The sequence below is a fragment of the Manis javanica genome, chromosome 2 (assembly GCF_040802235.1).
Source record: "Manis javanica isolate MJ-LG chromosome 2, MJ_LKY, whole genome shotgun sequence".
NCBI classification, from domain to species: Eukaryota; Metazoa; Chordata; class Mammalia; order Pholidota; family Manidae; genus Manis; species Manis javanica.
Genome location: NC_133157.1, coordinates 219883664 through 219901727, shown reverse-complemented (window position 1 = coordinate 219901727; position 18064 = coordinate 219883664). Strand labels below are relative to the sequence as shown.

General features: G+C 37.8%; 1 protein-coding gene across 4 annotated transcripts in view; it reads right to left on the bottom strand.

Annotated features, from left to right (window-relative positions):
• Positions 1-18064, bottom strand: part of KHDRBS3 (KH RNA binding domain containing, signal transduction associated 3) — a 199093-nt gene that overhangs the window by 25084 nt on the left and 155945 nt on the right. For all 4 annotated transcript variants that reach the window (XR_005062642.2, XM_037023269.2, XM_037023270.2 and 1 more), the window contains one exon: positions 14891-14973. Coding sequence is in view for 3 of the 4 variants with exons in the window: in XM_037023269.2 (XP_036879164.1) it covers positions 14891-14973 (83 nt within the window). In the remaining variant the exon portion in view is untranslated. The remainder of the gene's footprint in view (positions 1-14890; positions 14974-18064) is intronic.

The following is an 18064-nucleotide window of genomic DNA, read 5'->3' as shown; positions in this document are numbered from 1 at the left end:
CCTGGTCCACAGTGGCTATGAAGCGCTGTCACTGCCTATGGCTGCTCAGAGAAATAAGCCTCTCATTTGTTGTGAGTTAGGGTTAGTCCAAAGCTTATCCCAGCCCGAGAGGATAGGGCACGCGTTCTGAAACACGGGATGTTCACAGGAAATGCTCTGCTGCGCCGCCCCCCTTCCTATCAAAAAGTTGCCTGAAAGCCTGCGGATGGCTCTATATAATTTTTTTTGATTATGAATTTTTGATTCCAAGAAAAAGGAGTAAAAGGAAAGTTAGTTCCGAGAGCCTCCCTAGCTCACTGCGCCGTCTTCCCCTCCAGTGCACGGGAGCCACTCAGAGGCGCGTCCGTGATGCTCGGAGCGCTGGGCTCATGGCCGCGCACACTGGCGCTGGTTCTGGTGTCTGTGCAGGGCTGGGTTACCTTCTCTACATAATTACGCTTCCGTTTTTAATAGCTTCCTCATCTTATTGTAATCATGTTGGAAGACAGCATAGAATTAGTAGTTAAGAACCAGGCTTTGGAGTCGAACAAACATCAGAATCTAGGCTTCAGCATTTACTCCACAGAGTTAATCCAGTTTTCTCATGTGTTCAATAGTTCTCAAGATCAATGTCTCCTAACGTTGTGAGGTTTAAATAAGATAATGTTACATATCTATATTAGCCTATTGTTTAAGGACTACTGTTACTGATATCATTAAAGAAGAGATTCTTTCTAAATCAGTAATATTTTCCTGGAGTGCTTATCTTGATGTGTTTATAATCTATTTCTGCTGAGCAACAGTGAGGGACTTGCCCTTAAGGAGGCAAGTCTAACAAGAACACCAACGATGACTGACAGTTTCCTTCCATTTGCTGAGTACTCTGTAATTTCATAACTTCAACTTTCAGGAATATAAGTACTGTTTTGTCCATTCACCCTATTAATTAAACATGAAATTTTGTAAGGTTTCCTGTTGGCTTGCCCAAGGTCACATAGTAAATGTCAGAGGTGGGATTCAAAGTTAGCCCTGTCTGCTGACTCAAGCTTCAGTATTTCCACTGTAGTTGTTAATTTCAACAATGAATGAATGTCTTAGAAAAACACATTTAGAACTAAGATTTCTTACAAAGTAACACAAAGGAACAGATCCATTTTTTATGACTTATTTTTCTGGCAAGAAATGATTTAAAAATTGTTACGAATTGCTTATATCACCACTAGACATCCCAAGACATTTTAATGAGAATTATTTGCATGACGTACCAGTGCTACTTATCAGAATGTGAATAGAACAGAGTTGCCACCACAGACTAGGGCTGAAGGGAAAGTGCTGAGAGGGGTGGGAAGGACCGAAATGAGTCCCTGGGTAAAGAGGAGGCTGGGAAGGTCACTCAGAATTAATTACAGAAGAATTAAATATGTACCTGCAAGTTTAAAAAAATACAAGATGACTTTTGACAGAGAACGAAATGAAGGTTGGTTTATCAGCCTGTTTGTATTTCTTCCTAAGAATACCCAACTGCAACTACCTTGAATGTCAAGGCATGTGATCTGTTGCTTTTGGGTTCCTGGCTCTTTCCGTAGCAGAGGAAATAGCCTATCAGCATTTTAGGAGCAGCTTACTATAATTATGGGATTGTCTGTCAATGGGACAGACACATGGGATCCTGAATTTATTTTTGAGCGAATACTTTTAATCTGCTATATTGAGGTATCTTCTGGGGGAGATTTTGGATAGATTCATCTGACAGTTGGATTTCAATTCATTGTCTATTACTCTTTAAAGGAATTTGATTATGGTCTGCAATATTTATACATGTGAATATGCATGTTAGTGTGGAGGGAACCTCATTTGACTTTATGGGATTGTCGGTGTCTTTGTGAGGAGATGCAAGGCTGGGACATGGCTTCAGTGTTGCTGGAGAATCTGGTAGCATATTCTTATATCAGTTTGTGTATGAAATTATTCAGCCTCACTCTTCAAATCTGTAGAGTAAAAATAATTTACACTATACATAGCAATTGTATTTAGATTCAAATTCAACATTAAGAAATTCAGATTAGGAACACCTACGTTATTTTAGAAGTACTGATGTGAAATAAAATTCTACTTCTCCATATTTATTCAAGAAATATGGAGGATTTTCCATGTTTCAGGCATTGTACTAGGCACTGTGAAGAAGTTTAAGGAAGAAAGACATTGATCATAGAATTACTTCACTGGTAAAGTTGCAGTTATAAAGGGAAATTGCTTGCTATTATCAGAACAGAGAATCGTAACACATTCGGGGGAAAAAGCATTTTGACTGCAGTATGGAAATGACAGGAAAGAGGTCACAAGCGGAGGTGGGGCAGACCGCACACCAAAGACCAAACACTCCAGCAGAACTCTGACCACTGCTGACTCTCCTCTAGACACGTGGCACAGCCTTCTCAGGCACTGCGGGCCGCTGCCAACCTGAGGCACCAGTTACACCAGCACGAGTCAGGGGCCTTCTACATGGTGTCTGTTCCCTTCTCCTCCTCCCGTCTACGTTAGTGGCAGTAAGCAGGTAACTACTACATGTTACTCACTCAGATTGAGAGCTTTGTACCAAGTAGTTTTAAAGAGTCTTCTAAGAGCTTCATCCATGTTTCTGTAGCCACCATGGTTTTGCTCATTTTTATTGTTGAGGAACATTCCATTGTGTGAATACACCACAGCTCATTCCTCTGTCGACAGGCATCTGGGCTGTTTTCAGCTTTTGGCTTTTATAAATAAAAGTACTCTGAACATTGTTACATGAAGCTTTTTCTGGATAAATAGTCTCAGTTTTCTGGGGTAGAATTATTGGCTTACAGGGTAGGTGTATGTTTGACTTTTCAAAGAACTGCCAATTGTCCCATAGTTGTGCCATTTTATACATTTTATACAAGAGTTCCAGTTGTCCTATAACTTTGCCAACAGTTGATGCTGTCAGGGTTTTTCGCTTTAGCCCTTCCAGTGGGAGTGCAGTGATATCCCACTGAGGTTCTACTTTTCATTGTCATTTCCTTGATCACCAATGACTTTGAGCACTTTTGCATATTTTTCTTGGAATATAAACTTTTGTGAAATTTCTGGCTAGGCTTTTGCCTATTATAAAAATTGCATTGTTTATGTTTTACTCATTGAGTTGTATACTTTTTTATATGGTTTAGATAAAAGTTCTTTGTCAGATATATGTGTTGCAAATATGTTTCCCTGGCTGTGGCTTTTCTATTTAATGATGTCCTCTGATTAGGAGAGGTTTTAAGTTTGATGAAGTCAAATTTGCAATTTTTTTCCTTCTATGATGTGTGTTTTTTCAGTATTATCTTTTAGGAGCTCTATAAATTTAACTTTTAACCTGAAGTCATGAACCATCTCATATTAACTTTTGTAAATGGTTTGAGGTGTGTGTTGGGTGTGAAAGGGACAGTCAGTGTTATCCCTACTTCCGCATATACCTAGTTGGTACAGATTACCTATTGAAAAGAAAATTCTCTACCCATGAATTGCTTTGGTACCCTTGAAAGCAATTATGTGTGGGTCCATTTCTGGATATTCATTAATCTATTATCTGCATATTCACAGTACTATAATGCCTTGATTATTATAGTTTTGTAAATCTGGAAGTCGGTAGAGTATTCCGAATTTGTTCTTCATTGTTAAGATAGTTTTGGCTATTCTATATCTTCTGAATCTCCATCTTACCATTTTCTACAAAAAAAAAAAGAAAAGAAAAGAAAGAAAGAAAGAAAAGAAGCCTGCAGGGGTTTTGATTAGAACTGTACTGAATTTACAGATAATTTCAGGAACTATCAACATCTTCATCAATACTAACTCTTTCAATCCAAAAAAATGGGGCATCTCCATTTAGTCTGGTCTTCACTATTTTCTATAATCAATGTTTTATTAACAGTTGTCAGAGTATCGGTCTTGCACATTTTTGCTACATTATCACTAAGAATGCACACACATCACAGGTTAAAATTTAAAATGGCAGAGCTAATTTGAAAAACATTTGGGCAGTTTCTTAAAAAATTAAACATAAATTACCATTTGATCCAGCAAGTCTACTCCTAGATATCTACCTAAGGGAAATGAAAATGCAGGTCAATCTACACACAGACTTGCACATAAATGTGCATAGCAGCTTTATTTAGAACAGCTAAGAAGTGAAAATATTCCCAGCATCCACCTCCTAGTGTAAGTACAAATAACACTTGGTTCCCCATAAATGGAATATTACTCAGCAACAGAAAGGAATGAAATAATAATGCTATAATGTGGATAACTTCAAAAGTGTAATGGTAAGTGAAAAATACCTGATGTAATGGACCATTTTTTGCCAACATTTACATGAAATGTCCAGAAAAGGAAAATCTATAAAAACAAAAATGACATTAATGGTTGCCTGGGGCTCGGATTAGGAAAAGGGATTAATTGTAACAGGTATGAGGACACTTCAGCAGTCTTAAGAAAGGTAAGCCGGAGTTGAGGACTATGTACACTTACCCATAGACTGTCAGTGGTATCAGACCTCTTACTGTGTTTCAATAAGGAAACATTAAAACAGATGCAGACTTCTTAAATGTTACCCATTTATCTGAAAAACAGAGATCACTTTTCTCATCAGTGATTAGGGATACAAAGATGAATATAAATGGTCCCTGACACAGAGGGCCTCTCTCTATAAAAGAGACAGAGTCTTAAGATTCCAGTAAGTACTGATGAAAAAAGAAAGGCAAGCAAAAATATTTTGGAAACACAGGAGATTGGCTTAGTTCTTAACAGAAGAACAATCACTAATTCAAGGAGCAGGTGAAGACCAAAATGTAAAGAAAAGCAAATTATCCTGCTAGCACCATTTTGGAAAAGTCTTAAAAAAAATGCATGCAGTTTTTATAGAAATATACCAAAGAACCACAATGTCTTTAAGGAGTATATGTAAAGAAAATAACTAAAGGAGTCATGAAGAATTTGATGAAATAAATTTACTCTCATAATTTATCAATCTATTTAATGTGCAATTGAGCAAATAATCCACGAACCACAAATGAACGATACAGAGCAAGGTTAGATTGTATGAGTGACTGACTTGACATGAGCTAGAGAAAAAATCGAGGCCAGATCAAGAGAGACTTTGCTAATTGACAGCTTCTAATAGATGGGATGGTTCTCTGTTAATCCTTTAATCCATCTTATTTAAGTGTTAATTAAATGTTGTTACACTTGGTAGGATTACAAACTGCCAGGGCTGAACACCACCCACCCACTTCAGAAATCCCCTTGTTTTTTCAATTTGAGTACATGCTGCCCATTCCTCTGTAATCACATTTTCCTTGATCATAAACTTCAAATAAGCCAAGGGGCAATCACTGTCCTAGAGAGGCATGAACAGTTTCCCCTGGAGTTGGTAACAGATGGTATGTGACCACATTGTCTTTCCAGGATCAAAAATTCTGAATCTAAGATAATTAAGCATTTTAGATAAAGGGTTATAGAACTTTAATGATAGCTAATAATAGCATTTACAATGTGCCAGGTGCTGTTCAAAGAGCTCTCCACATATTAACATTTAAATTTACACAAACCCAGTAAGTTAGCTCCTGCCCTAAGCACCCCTGTTCTGCAGATGAGGAACCTAAAGCCTAGGCTAAGCAATGCGGCCACGGCTGTGCAGTCACACACGGAAGAGTTGCGACTCAAATCCAGAAGCGCAGCCCCGCAGCCTCAGTAACCAGGTCTTGACTAGGCCTTAGTGGAGGCACTATTTTTTCTGCATCGTCTCGGCCAAGGTAATATGCATAGGTTTTCTTTCCCCATATCTAAAATGTCATGTCTCTTTACCTGAACTTTGCCAGAAATTCCATATTCTTTTTAAAGAGCTCTTAAACAAATTTACACTGTCAAACACTTACGCGGTAACTTCAGGCACTTACCCTACAAATGTTGGGTCAAAGGTTACAAACACTTTTAAGATTCTTGATATACACTCAGAAATACTTTCTAAACAGAACATATCCCTCCACGATGACAAATATGAGGGAGAAATACAATTTCTACCATGTCTAAATTATTTCAGCTTCTAAAGTAGTGAGTCTCATCAAATGGTGTCTGACTGGATTCCAAGAAATTCAAGCACATGGACATTCTCGATTATAAATCTTTCTTCACAAGTGACTTCAAGCTTTGACCTCCAAGCATTTTAGGACTAAATGAACTAAATTAAATGAGGTCTTCAATAGCTTTCTATTTCATGAATGGGAAATCAAAATGGCATATATAACTTTATTCTCATTGTTTACTGGCTGGAATTTTACTGCCTGAAGTCCTTCTCAGAAGATGACTGTGAACATCTCCAGATGCAATAACTAGACTCAGGACAGTGACAGGCTCCTGGAGAGGTGGTGCAGCAAAGTGCTCACAAGGCCTGGGTTTACACGCCAGCTCCAGCGCTTCCTTTCCACGGACCTTAGCACAGTCTCTCTGCCTCAATTTCCACCTATAAAGTGGGATAACAGTAACCTATTTTCATATGACTGTGAAATGCTTTGAACAGAGTGTGGCACCCAGTACAGGCTACCTCAGCAAGCTCACTGTACTTCAGCTACGTACGCTACATCAGCTGTCTCGTCCAATCACAACCCTGCAAGTCAAATATTATTGTCATCATTTTACAGATAAGAAAAGAAGACCCAAAGAAGTCAGGTAAGTTGGCCAGAAACATACAGCTAAGGGAGTGATGGAGCTGGGGTTCAAATCCAGCTCACAGTCCTTTTAATGAATTCATGTCACCAATTTTAAGAGTCAGGAATTATACAAACATTATCATTTTCTTTCACTAAAAAGAGTGCAGGATTTGATAGAAAAACTTTCTAAATATCAATAAAAATACATTGTAAGAATGTATGAAACATGGGAAAAGGAAAGCAAAATCCACCCTGCACATAATCCACATTTTAGGAAGGAGCCTCCCTGCCTGGTGCGCATTCTCTCTGCAGCATCTGTCATCGCTACGAATGGCTGATCCTAAGCACCGCTGTCGTCTTCTCAACACTATTAAGCAGATGGCAGCGCTAAATCCAAATGATGTAGTACATCTCCCTGGCGGACTTTGTTTTCATATACTACCATTATTCTACAATTCCTCAGTGATAAATCTCATGTACTCTCAAGAACATGAAAGAGTGCACCGACATGACAACTGATTTATTACCGCCATCAGGCCCGGGCCTGGCCACTGTCCCCGCACACGTGTGGGGCTCGTGCAGGGAGACTCCACGTGGTGGATGCAGGCTTTTGGGGGCTCTCCACATTGACAGGGACATACTTTTTTTTATGTTAAGCAAAAGAATGGGAGCTTGATCTTAAAGACAGCTGGGTATGAGGCCTGACTGTTACTTGTGAGCCACCTGACTTTGGTCAAGCTCAGATTCTCTGGGTAGCAGTCCCGTCATTTGTGAAATGAAGGGCCGACCATATTAGAGAGGTCCTTGAGAATCCCGGGAAATGGGAGGCGTGCACACGTCTGACCTACAGACTCCCACTTGGGAGGTACTCGGTAGATGGTACCTGAATCCTTCAAAGTTTGTTAACTTGAACCCTGATAAAAAGTTTCCTGTTTTTTTATTAGTTTTAATTCTAAGGAACTTCCTGATGAATCTATTTTCAGTAGTCTTAGCTTATTTTTAATGCAATGAAGGCATCAATACAGTAGGACACTAACTCAGGTGAAGCCCAATCATGGCTCTCAGATTCATTCGATTGAACTTTCCGTTTCCGTACTGATACCCAGCAGCCGACCCACAGTTAGGGAAACAGACGCTGGGCGCAGTGCTTGCCAAGCTTTGGCCACTCACAGGACACTTGCAGGATTTTTGCAATCCACCTACACCACCTGTCCTATTAGCGACTCAAGAGTACTCTCTGTATTGACTATTTTAATTTTAATCAATTTGTTAGGACTGAATAATAGCAACAATATTCATAAAATCATGTGTTTGTTGTGCTAATTATAGTTTTCCAATAACTTTAAAATCTAAACATTAAAATTACAGAAGTCTGCTTTGTGCCATATGAAGTCCTGCTGTGAAACATCAATGATGTGTGTGCTACTCTTTGACAAACACTCCTCTAATAGAAAGAAAATGACCTGAAATCAGTAGTGTCTCTAAGTGTGTAACTCAGGTCACTTATTAAAACTTCTTTTCGTAGTTTTCTCAAGAATAAAATGGCGATGATAATACCCACCTTTTAAGGTTAAAATTAAGATCCGAGGGGATACATATGTGCACACACACATATACACATCTAGGCGCCCACAGCCACCAGCAGTGCTTACAGGTGGGAACCCTTCACCTCGGGCTGTCCTCCCCTTGTCCTCTCTAGCTTGTAGCATCACTCTTTCACTATAGCCCCCCACTCCCCACTCCTTAATACAGGGCTCCTGACTGCACTCAGCCATTAATTAAATAATTAATATGTACCAGTTTGTCGTGTACCTTGGGTTGGTACCTCTGGTTTTTATCAATGCTGACATAACACTTGTACGAGTAGTATTTGTCGATAGCTCACACCGCTTAGTTTGTGCTAAGAGGCTCCTTCTGTACTTGTGCAGCAAGAAGCCAAAAACCCAAAGGACCAGACTACGTAAAAGCATATTTGACAAAAGGTTTTCAAGGTATGGTTAATAATCTGTTAATCCAGGCAAAGCCCTTACTGCTTTTAAAAGTCCCCAAATAGCCAAATCTGATACAACCCAACAATATCTTCAAAAAGAGAGCTTTGCTGTTGTTTAAGTGGTCACATCTTAAATTAAACAATAGGCTATTATTTCCAAAGTGAAAATTCCAAGTAATCTGCAGACCTGTACAGGTGAGTCCTGAGAAGGCATTATTGAACAGACAGTGCTCAACCAGAGAGCAGGGCATGTGCTGATGCTACTTGTCTCATTGCTTCCCTTGGGAACAGCATTTGAAAACACACCCAGGGCACTGATGGCTTCTGACAGCTTCCATTACTCTGCTTATTTGAATCAACGGGCTTAAGTGTTGTTCTGTCACAAAAAGAAGTCAAAGATTTTCTATCTTTTAAACTTTTTCTTAGCAGGAAAACAGTTTTTACAGTCAGCCAAAAACCTAGGCTTCAGTACTCTTCAGCTGTATATTCTTGGGAAAGTCACTAAACATCATAATTCTCAACCTCTGTACACGGAAAAACTAACCACGCAGGGTTGTTAGGAAAACGAGATAATGCAAATACAGGACATAGATACTTGAGCACTAGACTTAGCACTGGCAGCTATTATTTCTAATTCCCTTTTTATTCTAAAATTTGAAGTGTTTTCATGAAAATCAGAGATTTTAGAAGATGATGTAAAATCTTTGCTTGAAAGTACAGTTAAACCACAAAGTGCTATGGGAAATTAGTATGTCAATATTAAACACATCAAGAAACTAAACACTTTCACCACATAGTCATCACTTATGAGCAGGAGGTTATCAACACTTTTTTGAAACCCTTTTAAAAGGATTTCTTTGTTCTACTTTCTTTATGATCAGTTTAAGAATCTAATATTTCTTTGAAGAATTTACAATTAGAAACAGGCTAAAATACTGTGGAAATCTTAATAAAAATTGCATATAAGGCATAAACATGATCTGCTATACAAATATGTAGTGAAATAACATTCCACTCAACATCACTAACATCTCTTCCCACATCTTTTCTGTGTGTGCTGAGAGTACTTCTCTACTCTCTTAGCAAATTTCGGGAATTCAATACAGTATTATTAATTACAGTCATGCTGTCCAACTGTGATTATTGTCAGGATTATAAATAAGATATCAAATGAAAATTCACTCCACTTAGTTTAGAGTGAGATGGATCATTTACAAAGCATTTCCAGGACTCAAAACTATGATTGCTGTGAAGGCTCAAGTCATGTCAGGATTTGGCGGGTCTGAGGCCATTTACCACCTGCTCTTTTTTACTCACCACAGTTATTTAGGAGCTGTGTGTCCACAGGAATTAATCAACAATTATTTTGAGACAATGCATATTAGAACAATTTCAATATTGTAAATAGTTCATATTTCTCTTCACAGTAATTGTGTTGACAGCTTGTTACTCATTAAGTGTGTGAAGTTAGATAATGCTTTGTTTTCTACAGTACCAGCACTATCGAAGTCACTATAAAAATCAGTGGAGAAATATAGCTGAACTCAACTGAATTTTCCATCACACCGTAGGGATTCTCATTTGTCCTTGAATTTTAATACAAGATATTTAAAAACTGGGTGAAAAAATTAATAATTTGTAAAACCTCCTAAGAGAAACTGTTGTTTCTGGAACAAAACAGTGCCACGATATGATCATGCTTTGAGAAGTTTAGAAGTCATTAGTGGAAGGAGCCTTTCACACGGCCGGGGACAGTACCCACTGGCGGCCGCGCCACCTGCTGCCCTGTTCCAGGTTGTTCTCAAGTGGGTGCTGGCTGCTCACATCACTAATCCCAGGTTACAGTAAATATTAATATTGACTATGTCCCTCCTCTGGGTAGGCTTCTGATGTCCCCCTGCTGCTATTCTCCCAGTAAGGCACTTCCAGATTCACTAGTACCTGCTTCTCTCCTGGGACCACCCCAATGTGAAATGGGAAGCAGATGAGGTTCAGGACTAGGAAAGAAGGGTGGGAGGCACTGCGGGCTCACTGCTTTGCACGACACACTTGGCTACCCTGTACAGGTTCACCCAGACTGTGGGTGAACCCTCCTAGAGGTTCACCCAGACTGTGGCCTTTCCTGTCTCATTCAACTTTCAGGTCAATCCTCTAAAGAAGAAACTCACACATTTTACAAACTGAAGCTGGCTTAGAGGGGTGAAATAACTTGCCTAAAGTCACATAACCAGTATAAATGTTAGAGCTGGGTCTGTCAGACACTTACCCACTATGGCCCAGGTCTCCAGTTTTGATAACACAGCTTCATGAAAAAGAAAACGATGTTTGATCTTAACTGTAACTGTTTATGTGTGACATGGGCACTACAGTATTAACACAGTGGAACTGCACACAAGGCACAAAACATGAAGACGGAAATTTCAAGAGGATGAGCACCAGCCAGTGTTCTCTCACTTCCTTTCTGCACCCAGTGAGTTGACTTGCTGACCTAGAGGGCATGTGCCCAAAACCTGGAAACACCACACCCTGCTGCCCTGCCGGAGCCATGCAGCCAGTCTTTTAGCTCTGCTCTGCATGGGAGAAATCTGTAATTTAAAGTTTTCTAGTAGACACATTAAACAAAAAAAAGGAAAAAGGAAAAGGAAAAATTAATTGGAATAATATATTTTTCTATACTCTTTATTTCACACTAAGTCTTTGGAATCTGGTGTGTATTTTACACTTCTAGCACATCTCAATTTGGAAGAGCCACATTTCAAGTGTTCAAGAGCCACATGTGCTTAGGGACAGTGGACAATGCAGTTTTCATTTCTGCTCCATGCTCCTTCTACTACCCTCATGACATGCCAAAGAGCATTTCCAGAATAGCTTTCTAATCTAAAAGGGGACCAAGAATTCTGTAGTAATACTGAACTAACTATGTAACTATAGCATAGAATGTACTCTCAAATGTTGAACTGAGCGAATTATTCAAGTATGAAATTAATTTTATAGAACCTTGAGTGTCAAAATCATGGAATTTAGATTACAGAACATCAAGTGTTACGTGCTAGTGCCTATTAGTGAATATTGAAGTTGTGTGTTCCTTGTGAGAATTACAGTGAATGCTTTTTGCTGAAAGGATCTAATATAAAATTGGAAAAACAAAGTTCTTAACTTCATTAGTCTTAGCCTACAACATTAATATGCAGCTTACATGGAATTCTTAGGTTTGATAAAGGTGGTCCAAGTCTGATAAGGTAACACTTTCAGTTCAGATGGAAGCTTAATTCCTAAGGGAGTTGAAATCATCACGAAGTATTAGATTTTTAAATACTGTATATGGGAAATATTAATAGGAATAAGTTCCAGCAATTGAAATCAAAATGATGACTAAAGGGGAGCTGAAAGGCAGTGGCACAAAGTACAAAAGAGAACGCCTTAGGGCCAGTGTGAATTTGTACCACTGCTCAGTGCTGAGAGCTTGGATAAGCCATTTAACTTGTCTGAACCTGTATGCAAGGGCACGGCATGTTTAGACTTGAACTTTGCAGTACGTCAGGGCATGCTGAGAGAGGAGAGAGAACTTATGTGAAGTCTGTGGAAAAGCACAGAGCACACCGTAAACTCTCAATAACTGAAGGTGAGCTCCTTATTAATCCCCACATGGTGATGATGGGAAAATCTGTTATGCTAACTGGTAACTGGTTTATACTAGATTTCTAATTCTTAGACATATACTGTTGTACATAAACCAGTGTTATAAAATATGCATGCTATAGGCCAAACTGTGTTTCCCCCAAAATCATATGTTTAAGTCCTAAAACCAGGACCTCAGAACATGACTGTATTTGGAGACAGGGCTTTTAATGAGGAGATTAAGTTAGCACGAGGCCTTCTGTGGGTCCTAATCCAATTTGACTGGTGTCCTCATAAGAGAGGAAATCTGGATGCACAAAGAGACATCAGGGATGAATACGCACAGAGGAAAGGCCATGTGAGGACACAGAGAGAAGGGGGCCTTGTGCAAGTCGAGCAGAGAAGCCTGAGAAGAAACCACATCTGCCAACACCTTGATCTTGGGCTTACAAGCCTCTATAACCATGAGAATATAAATTTCTTCTGCATAAGCCACCCAGTCTGCAGTATTTTGTTATGGTACTTCCAGCAAATTGATAGAGTGCATAAAACCAGTTCTTCATCCTACTCTGTAATATAACCGCTTCATTTCAATTTACAATAGAGCAGGTGCTTAGCTGAGGCTGAAAGCATGGGAGAGGAAAACTCAAGCAGTCAGACGGGCCCAGGTTCAAAGCTGGGCTCCTTTACTTGTGAACTGCATAATCTTAGACAAGTCAACTGATTATTGTGAACTAGAGTTTTCTTCTTCTTTAAAAGGACTGATTTTTTCCCCACAGGTTATGGGAAGTAAGTGAATATTCAGAATAGCTAATAAACAGTGGTTTCTGCATTTGCAATGTATGCAATTCTCATACAGTTCTCAGTATTCCTTCAGGTAACGTGAGTTATAGCACTGAAAAGATCACTTCAAAGAAGGCACAGATAGGCTGTCATGCAAGATGTTTCTTTAAGTGAGTCTTGTCTGACATTTAAAGGGCTTGTAATTTATAATGTATAATGATGGACCAGCCTCTTAATTTCTCTGCCTCTAAGCTTACCATGCGTCAGTCCAGCCTCTATACTGTCATCTAATGTTCATTAATCTCTTAATCCAAGTCAAAATGCACCATACCCTTGCATGTAATTCCTCAATAGCTCCCCACTGCAGTCTGCAGTATCAGGCCTCATCTTTGTATTCCAAACATTGAGCATAGCACCTAACACATAGTGGACATCCCATAAATGTTGGCTGAATAAATGACCAAAAGAATTAATGCCTGTAATGATATTAATATGTTATCATAACTGATGGTAGAAAGACTTGCTTGATAAGCTTTCTAACTCTGGGATCACATTTTGGATTAGATCTTTACCTCTCTGAGCCCCTGTTTCATCATCTGTAAAGCAGGGATACATTAATTCCTGCTGGTGTCATTTGGATTAAATGAGCCATGTGAGTAAAGGATTACATTCCACGTGTGATTTCTGGCAAATTAATCTTGTGCTCTGCAGTCCTTTCCTTCCTCTATATAGTGGGAATGGCATCCCATACTTCATAAGGTTGTGGGGACATTTAAGTGATATACGAGATGTAAGTCTTGTCCAGAATCTGTTAGTGGCAGTCACCTAGGGCATGCCAACACCCTCAAGGATATGAACGTGATGCAGAAGGCTTCCAGTGGAGAGTCAAAGTCTGAAGACTGCTTAATTACTACAAGTTATATAAGAAAGAAATTCGGTATGAGCAAAAGTAAATAAATACATACATATATACCTATCAACCTCAGTACCCAAGTTAACAAATAAGAATTAGGAGTATCTATCTGTTCAAAGATTGCCTGGCAACACATGTGTTCAACAGTGCATTTTTGCTTCATCAAAATAATCACATAGTCTCTATTTTTTATGCTTCATAAAGCATTTTATTTTATGCATATCTATCTCTGTCCTCCACTTAGAATTTTAGACACAAAGCAAGAAGTTCCTAGGCCTTTAGGAAAACATTCTGAAGAGAATAAACACTGATCTCATATATCTATGAATATCGAGGTGTATCATCAAAAGCGGTAACTACAAAGCTGTTCTGCCTCTGACAACGTGTACTTATTTCTGGGTAAATATTTTGTTAGAAAATGAATTGATTGGAACTAACTCATTATTCACAAACAGGAATTTGAAGTTGTTAGAAAACAGGAGCCCTGCTGCTAAGAAAGGGAAATTTCTTTGAATATGAGACAAAATGTTGGCATTTTCTTCCCCTGGCATTGAAATATAGGATATTTACACATTTCTGTTGTGATTTAAGGACCTTAGGACTTAACTAGTCACTAACTTTATAGACATTGTTCCTCTTCAGAATATACTGAACACTTAAGTCACACTTTTAGAGTAAATAAAAATTTCAATTTTTATTTCCCAAACCTTACTGCTAATACACCAGTAAATTTGGGAGGAGTAATGTTAGTTGGCAGGACAGATGGTGCTTCCCCAGTTAAAACAACCAAAACCAAAGCTGCCCAAGACAAACTCTCCTCCCGGGCTGACCATCCTCCTTTCCCCAGAGTATACAGTGCAGAAGGGCACAGCACGCACTAGGGGTCTGGTCAGAAGGATCACCTCTTACCTCTGGACTGGGGTGCTGTAGCTGTTCTCATAGGAGTCATAACTCTGTTCATCGTAGGCCGTGCCATATCCATCATCATAGTCCTAAAATAAAACAGGAGAAGTACAAAAACATTCAGAGAAGTTTCTGGAAAGAGAAAAGCATTCTGCTTTCAATGAATTAATTCATCTAGCATTGAACTATACATCTAATTACAGTATAAAGAAGAATATCACTGAAAATGATGGAGTAAGAATTGCCAAAAATTCTCTCTTTAAAAGCAAAGATAAACTGGCAGAAATTGTCATCAGAGTCAACATTTTCTCAACCATGGAAGTTAACCAAAAGCTTGCAGAGATATAGAGAGCTCTAATTTTTAAAAAACTGGATGACCCTTGGTTTGAATAGTGAGCTTTGTGATGTTTTAACTTGTCTTATTCTCACTCCTCACTCTCAGCTCTGCAGGAGCCTTGAAAACCAACAGGATGGGGCAGAGAGTGTAGAGCTCTTTCAAATTCCCATTCTTAGAGGATTGCCTTTATCTGACCTCATAATTAAAGGCAATTGTTTAAGATTTCAGCTTAGGTGATGAAAAAGAGACTAGACCTAACAACAAACTAATAAAAAAGTCACAAGGAAAAGTGGGCAAATAAAATGTCCATACGAGCTTTGAAAAGCTCTGACATATTCCTAGGAATCTAGAAGGCTACCTGCATGCACAGTATATGCTGAGAATTTGATTTTAGACACATTACATTAAATATCCAGTTTTAAATAAAAAACATGTGCTATCCAAAGAAACAGGAAGGAAAAAAGTAACCAATCGTAACTGTCTGAGGCAGCTATTGAACTTACTGGACAAAGAGTTTAAATTAGTTCTTTAAAATATATTCAAGGAACAAAAGGATACTTTGTATCTAAATAACTAAAGAAAAATATGAGAACAATGCCTAACCAAATAGAGAGAACTAATATAAAGTAAATAAAAGATTCCCAAGAAATTATTGAATTGTAAAGTATAATAACTGAAATGAAAAATTCACTAGAGAGGTTCAACAACAGATATAACTAGGCATAAGAAGGAATCAGTGAACTTATAGATCAATTGTGATCATTCAGTTTAAGAAACTAGAAGAATTAAGAAAAATGAAAAGGATCTCAGAGACCTGTGGGACACCATCAAACATGAACATAAGCAGTGCGACACCCAGAAGGACAGGAGAGAAAGGAGCCAAAAGACTATTTGGAGAAATAATGGGTAAAAACTCCCCAGATTTAATAAAAACATTTAATCTGCAAGTCCAAGGAGCTGGACAAATTTCAAACAGGATAAAATCAAAGAGACTCACACCTCGATACATCATAATCAATATGTTGAAAAACAAAGAATTTTAAAGCAGCAGAAGAGAAGATGGTCATCATGTTCAAGATAGTCTCATAATATCAAAAGCTGATTTCTCATGGAGACCAGAAGACAGTGGGATTCCACACTGCAAGTACTAAAAGAAAAAGACTGTCAACTAGGAATTCTGTATCCAGCAAAACTAACATTCAAAAATATAAAAATTATGTTCCCAGTTTAACAGAGAATTCATCAACAGCAGATATGCTCTATAAGAAATAGTAAAAGGAGTCCTTCAAGTAAAGTGAAAGGTTATTGGACAGTAACTTGAATTCATATGGATAAATAAAGAACATTGGATACAGGTAACTAGATAAATATAAAGTGAGTAAAATGTATTTTTTGTTGTAACTTTTTTTCTCCTACTTGATTTAAAAGGCAACCATATAAAGAAATAATTACACATCTGTGTTAATGGGCTCACAATGTATGAAAGCTGTAATTTGCATAACAAAAACAACAAGAAGGTGGAAGGTGAGAATGGAGGTATAGAGGAGCGAAGCTTTTGTGTATTGTTAAAATTAAGTTAGTATGAATCTGAAAATGACTGATATTAGTTAAGATGTAAATTGCAATCTCCAGGGCAGGCTAAGAAAATAATTAAAAAATAGAAAAGTAGAAAAATAAATGACAATGGAGTTAAAGTGGTGCAGTAAAAAATACCTATTTAATCACAAAAGGAGGCAGCAAAATACAAAAAAGACATAGAACATACAGAAAACAAATAGAATAATGGAAGATATAAATTCTACCTTAAGTAATCACACTAAATACAAATGGCTAAACATACAATTAAAAGGCAGAAATTGACATCACGTTTAAAAAACATCCAACTACCTGTTGTCTACAAGGGACACACTATAGATTCAAAAATAAAAACATGTTTTAAGGATGGAAGAAGAGTTACTAAGGAAATACCAATCAAGAGAACTACCACAGCTATGCTAACATTGGAGAAAATAGACTTTAAGACAAAAATTGTTACTAGAGAGAAAAGACATTTATAGTGGTAAAACAGTGAATCTATCAAGAAAATAAAATTACAAAATGTATGCACATATCTAAGATCAAACTAGATGTAATTCCACGACATGTACATTCATGAAAGTATAAATCCTACCCTAAAACTGATTTCTAAGTTTCTGGGGTTATTAATTTATATTCTTAGTGACTTTGGACTTATTGGTATTTACTTAATATTTAAGTAAGCCTAAAAATAGCACCTAAATATCTTGGAATACCAGTATTATCAGTCCTAATCAATTTAATGACCACCACCAGACCTCTTCAAATAGAGAAATGTGGTGAAGGGGTAAGAGAAAAGATTGGAGTTAGATGGGCTTCTGAACTTTACTATCAATGATTTTAGACAGTCTCATTCACGTATCAGATTTTGTTTATTTATCTGTGCAATGTGAATCCTTATAATTTTTTGGAAGGGGTAAGAAATTACATATGCATCTCATATATACACACACATGCATACATACATATATATGTATTTGTATTATATATATTATTGTATTATATATGATGTATTCAATGTATCTTTATAAAAGATAACTTAGGTTATTAAAGGAAAATTACTAATTTAGCTATGATCTCCCAATGCAGAGGAGAAAGCTACCAACAAGATATAAGCAGAAAAAAACCTGATATGATTTTAGTTATGTAAGTTTAGTTTAGTAAGAAGCATCATGCAGATATTACTAGTAATTCTGGTGAACTAATGAATTAAAAGAAATTAATTAATTAATGGATTAAAAGAGGCTCTAATGAAAGGAGCAATCTTA